We start from the raw sequence: 6,995 nt of genomic DNA, 5'->3' as shown, positions 1-6,995 counted from the left end.
TAACAGTTGACCTGTAGAGTCAGATCTCTAAAACATGAAGTCTATAAAACACTGGCTGCTCTAATTTACATTGTGCATAAACATGAATGAATTAATAATAGAACATCTATTAAAGCACATAAGCACGGAGGCATATCGCTGCCACCATTACAAAACAAATTTTATTCTTTTTTAGTTTTAAAGACCCTGTTTTTTTAATATTACGACATCACTTTCCGCATCTTTTTGTACAAGAAACTTTTTGCACTAAAACATCGTTTCCTACATTTTGTTTATTCAAAATCATTTTTGTTAAACCACAAAGTCAACATGTCTCATTAAAACAAAAAGGTTTCTCATTATCACATTATAACTTTTGTTTATCTTACGCAAAGTTTCTTATTTTTTGTGTTTTCCTACTTAAGTCAGCATTGAGTCTATTTCTGCTTCTTACATGCAAACAGGTTTTTCTAAATAAACTTCTTCAAAAGGAAACAACTTAGTTAACTTAGGTTGAGGCAACAAAACTACTTAGTTAAGTTGAGGCAACAAAACTACTTAGTTAAGTTGAGGCAACAAAACTACTTAGGTAAAGGCAACAAAACTACTTAGTTAAGTTGAGGCAACAAAACTATTTAGTTAGGTTGAGACAACACAACTACTTAGGTTTAGAAATAGATTGTCGTTTGGCCTAAAATAACTACAGAAGTACGCAAAGTTACGTGACAAATAAATCTAAGTTGACTTCCTGTTTCACACGGGGAACAAACTGCAGTCTCCTGGAGGAAAGACCGCATTTTGTTCGACCCATTCACATACAAGAAAATTGATTTTGTGGGATATGTACAGATTACAGATTAGCTACGTATGCTGGATCAGAACAGCCTGATTATTAAGAGAGATACTGTAGCCTCATACGACATAATTGATGTAGACACGTGAACTGTTTTCACATTATTTTAAAACCCCTACTTCAAAATCTTATTTTTGTCATAACGTAGAAGTTTTTAAAGAGATTACAGTTAAAACTTTGGAAAATTGACTTCAGAAGAACGCGTTGGTAAATTCATGGCTTTGGGCGAAACCCTTTCTAGTTGAAATGATATTTAGAGCAAATGATTTTTGAACCGGTGGCAGCCATATGCAGCCGATTAGAGACGGAATATGTGCTGAGTCATTTCTCTGTTTCAGATGACAACATGCACGGAACTCCTTCATCAGCATAAGCAAAGCAAAAGAAAAACTCTTCACAACAAATAACAGCAACAGCTTCAACATTCATCACAACAATGATGAACACAATATACAGAAACAGTTCCACAGAGAGCTGGGTGCTGATGTTCTACTAAGGCGGCTTCATTTCTGCAGACCAAACTTCATCGAGTCAGATATTAATTAAGGCAAAATCCAGTAACAAGCACTTCATTAACGAGGACGCTCCTCTTTGTCAACACAAAACGTCAATAATTAGTAAATCGAGCAAATAAATAGGTTATTAAATAGACTGAATCACAAGTTAACACAATGGAAATAGAAAAAAATAAACACTTTAGGATGAGACTGCTAAACCAGGACGTGAGTGCAAAACACTGGAATGACAGAAACATTAACTTCTTTTTTCTTTTACTTTACAAGTTGGAATGTAACTTTTGTAACATCAGAATCACACATAACTCAACTGAATATGCAGATTCAGTCACAGGAGATGTATTTAATGCATTTTAAGTGAGAAAAGAAACTTAATCTCAATACAACCCGTGTGGACTCCATGCTCCTAAAAATAAAATGCAAAAGTCACATAATTTCTCAAAATTTAAATCACAATATTTTGGAGCTTTAAAGGTGCTGAATTCCAAATTAATCTCAACATAGCGACTGCTGAGCCGGCGGCTAATAGCTAACGGTGCCAACAACAGCTAACAGCGCAGACAGAGCTAACAGTGCTACGTTTCCATGATGGCTCTGTGGACACGGAGAGCGACTACATTACTCATCTATATCTTTATATAGATGAGTAATGTAGTCGCTCTAATAGTTGTTTGCTGCCACGTTAATGTGCAACATTTCAAATGTAGCACATTTAAAATGTTGATAAAGTCTGATTTACATTAGGCGACATCGTCATTCTGGCCAGCTGCAAACAAAAACAAACTACGCTGCGTCTTAAGACGGACTGTGTTAAGACGTTACGGTTACACTGTGATTAAGATACGAAGGAAGGGCCGTCTGTGTGGTAACAGACTTTGGAACAGTTTTATATTCATTGTCTTTATCAGACTGGGAAAGAAGTGCTGATTTTCAAAGTGCAAAAAAACCAACATGTTTTAAATGAAATGACGGGAGACTTTGTGGGGGATCCACTAAAAAACTCTTCAGAGGATTGAATATATATACACGTATATATATACGCATCAGAATCTGTCTAATTCAGCTCATCGACGGTGGACGGGGACGTTGCTTTTAATAAATAAATGTTTCCAAACTCTTAAATGCTGCGATCAGCACAAATGAAATGATATTGCATTTGGCTGGAGGCAGGAATTTGGACTGGATATTATGGACAGACACGACTAAAAGTGAGTGAAACTCCAGCAGTTCACTGTTGACGTTACTGATGCTTCATATACATGTTTACGTGGCGCCATTAAGGCATTAACTGCACGAATAATTCTCCGAGGGACCCGTTAAAGCATCCGTCACCAGGCTACAACACAGTATGTTCTTTTCCTACACCGAGACATTTACAGGTTTAATAAAAAAGAAAGAAATCAGTGCCAGATACATGCGATCCCTCAGGAACGCTCAGATTTAGGAAGGGCAGCTCACATTATGTCAGATTTACATGTGTGGCTCCATACAGAGCCAGTGGGATACTGAAGAACGGCTCTACAGAGAATACAGACGGTGAAGCTGAATCCCAACAGAGCGTTTTGAGATTGAAGGTAAAGCTTCTGCAGATTAGAGCAACAGGTGTGGGGTGTGCGAGAGGGGATGAGGGCCGACCATCTGAAGTGAGTTTGGTGAAAGCCGGAGAGTTTAGCGAGCAGGAAGACGTCCTGGTGTGGAGATCTTTGAGGGCTTTTGCCACATGTCTAGATCCAAACCGGCCACGTGTTCTACGATCAAACACAAACCAGGTGCTCTCGTGTAATCAAAGCTGCTTCTACACACAATTACAGACAGGCCTCACCTGAAACTCACACTCTCATCGCAGAACATTAGTGGAACAGGTAGCAACTGAATGGTGGAAAGTAAAGATGGAGGTTTTGTCTCCTCACGCCAGCAGCTTCTCTGGGTTCTTGGAGAGGGTTCGCAACAGGCTCCTCTGGAAGTCCTCCTCGGGTATTTCAGGAACCAGGAACTCCAGCAGAAGGTCAAATATGCAGTAGACCAGATGTCTGAGGGAATGAGACAGTTTAACCATCACAGTGTAAATAAAGTTTTAACGTTAACCATCACAGTGTCAATAAAGTTTGAACGTTAACCATCAGAGTGTGAATAAAGTTTTAACGTTAACCATCAGAGTGTAAATAAAGTTTTAACGTTAACCATCACAGTGTGAATAAAGTTTTAACGTTAACCATCACAGTGTGAATAAAGTTTAACGTTAACCATCACAGTGTAAATAAAGTTTTAACGTTAACCATCACAGTGTGAAATAAAGTTTTAACGTTAACCATCACAGTGTGAATAAAGTTTTAACGTTAACCATCAGAGTGTAAATAAAGTTTTAACGTTAACCATCACAGTGTGAATAAAGTTTTAACGTTAACCATCACAGTGTGAATAAAGTTTTAACGTTAACCATCAGAGTGTAAATAAAGTTTTAACGTTAACCATCACAGTGTGAAATAAAGTTTTAACGTTAACCATCAGAGTGTGAATAAAGTTTTAACGTTAACCATCAGAGTGTAAATAAAGTTTTAACGTTAACCATCAGAGTGTAAATAAAGTTTTAACGTTAACCATCACAGTGTGAAATAAAGTTTTAACGTTAACCATCAGAGTGTGAATAAAGTTTTAACGTTCACCATCACAGTGTGAATAAAGTTTTAACGTTAACCATCACAGTGTGAAATAAAGTTTTAACGTTAACCATCACAGTGTGAATAAAGTTTTAACGTTAACCATCACAGTGTGAATAAAGTTTTAACATTAACCATCAGAGTGTAAATAAAGTTTTAACGTTAACCATCACAGTGTGAAATAAAGTTTTAACGTTAACCATCACAGTGTGAATAAAGTTTTAACGTTAACCATCACAGTGTGAATAAAGTTTTAACGTTAACCATCACAGTGTAAATAAAGTTTTACTGACTCAGTAGAACTTGTGTTTCTAGTCTCTGATCTCTGATCATGTTTCATTGTAAACAACCAATCAGAGGAGAGCTAGTAACGTTATGCTAACGTTACTACTAAATAAATATTCTTGATCCTTATAGACCAGCTGCTGCAATCAAACAACAAAAGGATCTGTATCTGTTAATATGGATCGTCAATGATCGGTGGAGAAAGTGATGAAGTTATACTTGCTCCTTTTTTTATTGTGTTGCACCTCTACTCGTGACTTAACGTGAATGAGGCTGGGTGAGGACATGATAACATAGCTGGTGTGCTTTGGATATCCAGGACAGGACGCCGCACAACTAAACTATTAAACTCTAACTCACTGGACATCATTCTTTAAGGCTCACACACTAAGACCCACTGACAACGAATTAGAGACGAGTTCTCTTCTCGCTAAATTCTGTCAACTTTGAATCAAATCCAAAATGTAAATTCTCTAATAAAAGTTAATATGGAAAGGTTTAGAATTGTTTGGGTTCAGTGGATCCTGATGTCTGTCTGGGACTCCGTTTGTTTCTGTAAAACTTTCTCATAGCTCTCCAGCTGTTTACTCAACTGTCTGTTTAGTGATGAAATGTGTTCAAGACGTATGATTTCCAGGTGAGCTTCTCTCCGAGTGAGCGAGTCCGCTCTCTTCATTAGACACATCTGCTCGTTAACAAAAGCCAGCACGTCCAAACAGCAGACCATGTGGCGAGTACACAAAGCGTGCCGGTCAGATCCACGAGGATCATCAGGTCGCGTTTCAGCATCCGAGTGGAAAATGACCTGTGAGCTGAGTGAATGGCGTGGCGTCATTATTGGTGCTGGTTGTACCATTTAAAGCAGAAACCTTTGAGCCTCTGAACCCCAAAACCCACCGGCGGGATTGAAAAGCATGTTTTCTTGAAACAGGGGAGAGGAGAGGAGAGGAGAGGAGAGGAGGAGAGGAAAGAGGAGAGGAGAGAAGAGGAGGAGAGGAGAGGAGGAGAGGAGAGGAGAGACTGGAAGTAGAGGATGTAAACATGTGAATAGTTTAATATTTATAGCAGGTAAAGACTCAATTTAAATTTTCCAACATTGGAAAACATTGTGTGTGTGTGTTCACCTGTTAATGGAGGGGTCTTGAAGAGAGTCCAGTGCAGTCTGCCAACAGAGTTTGTACTTGTCTGAGCCCAACAGGTCTGAGATCAGATCTGGAGACACAGAATTATAAAACAATGTGTAACCAGCTGTTTGTCATGTTTTCCTATCCCTCTGTCATAACTGTAACTTGAGGCATTCATTTTATTGCTAGAATTATTTACACAAGGCAGGTTCTAAAGAGTGAAGTCGATGCTTGATGTGTTAAAGCTGCATTCTCTCTAGTGTCCACCAGGGGGCGACTCCTCTGGTTGCATAGAAGTCTATGAGAAAATGACTCTACTTCTCTCTTGATTTATTACCTCAGTAAACATTGTAAACATGAGTTTATGGTCTCAATCTCTAGTTTCAAGTCTTCTTCAATACAGCATGATGTTCATTTAGTAAATGATGGTCCATTTAGAGTCAAACAGACCATAAAGCAGGGGATGCTTTAGGGGCGGGGCTACACAGTGATTGACAGGTCTCTACCACTGCGTTGTCCGGTTCACAGAAGTTCATTATAACCTTTTTGGTCGGCTAAAAATGTCTTATTCTGGGTTCAATTGGACTTAACTCCACCCTCTTGTGCCACGTCTGGTTAAACAAAAACAAAAAAATAGATGGCGCCGGCTAAAATACCGAATTCAAGGCTTTAAAACATCAGTCACACAAACCAATGGGTGACGTCACAACGACTACGTCCACTTCTTCTAAAAGTCTATGAAACTAGGGCCCCAGTTTTGAGGCTGATGCTGATATTAGAGAGAACGGAATCCGATGACAATATATATTGTCTGTGTGTTTGTGCACGTACCCGGTAGGAGTCTCGTCAGACAGTGTAAGGCTTGTTGCCGGGTACCGTCCTTCTGCTGCCGGCTGCGTTCCAGTTGAGGTGCCGTCGGCAGAGCTCCTCCCGGCCACACGGACTCTTGGATGACCTGCAGGTACGCCACCCAGTACGAAGTGCATGTCAGGTTGGCCACGCCCACATCCAGCCACCTGAAATGTACCAACACACAACAGTGGTTTCAAGTTAGCACAGTTGACATTGTACCGATTGTTGATTTTTAGTTTTAAGATCCTGGGAATTAGCATTACAAACAACCTGACATGGTCCTCACACTACTACATCCTGGTGAAGAAAGGAGGGCTCTACAACAGCAGGTGATTAAAACCGCCCAGAGAGTCATTGATACCCATCTACTGAGCATCGGCTGTATTGGTGACAAGAGGTGCCTGCGAAGCGCTAAAGGGATATTAAAAGATAAAACCCACCAGCTTCTTTCCTCTGGCTGTGAGACTCCTCAACTCAACCTCCATTCTCCAAAAATGACTGGTTGTTTGTTCTGTTGTTTCAGTAAAATAGGACTGCGATCTAGATATTGTGCAACCCTGTTGTGCAATGACAATAAAATGTCCTTGTTACCCTGTCAAGTCTAACTGGTTCCTGCCTGAGAAGTTGTCCCACATCCCTGTTCCTTTCAGATTTTCAGATTATTTGTGATTTGGACGGACTGAAACAATCTCCCTCTTGAGGCCCGGTCACACCAGCATAATCAAATGTT

The 6,995-nt window shown here is 39.6% G+C and overlaps 1 protein-coding gene across 1 annotated transcript in view; it reads right to left on the bottom strand.

The window, feature by feature from the left end:
* Window positions 1-3,253: 3,253 nt before the first annotated feature.
* Window positions 3,254-6,995, bottom strand: part of snx19b (sorting nexin 19b) — a gene marked incomplete at its 3' end in the record, with an annotated part of 33,765 nt that continues 30,023 nt past the window's right edge. The window contains exons 11-13 of the mRNA XM_079166030.1: window positions 6,245-6,429; window positions 5,414-5,501; window positions 3,254-3,377 (exon numbers count right to left, since the gene is read on the bottom strand). Coding sequence (XP_079022156.1) covers window positions 3,254-3,377; window positions 5,414-5,501; window positions 6,245-6,429 — 397 coding nt within the window. The remainder of the gene's footprint in view (window positions 3,378-5,413; window positions 5,502-6,244; window positions 6,430-6,995) is intronic.

This window comes from Pholis gunnellus (assembly GCF_910591455.1).
Source record: "Pholis gunnellus genome assembly, chromosome: 9".
Classification (NCBI taxonomy): Eukaryota; Metazoa; Chordata; class Actinopteri; order Perciformes; family Pholidae; genus Pholis; species Pholis gunnellus.
Note: the sequence above shows the minus strand (reverse complement) of the source record. Positions and strands in the feature narration are given on the sequence as shown.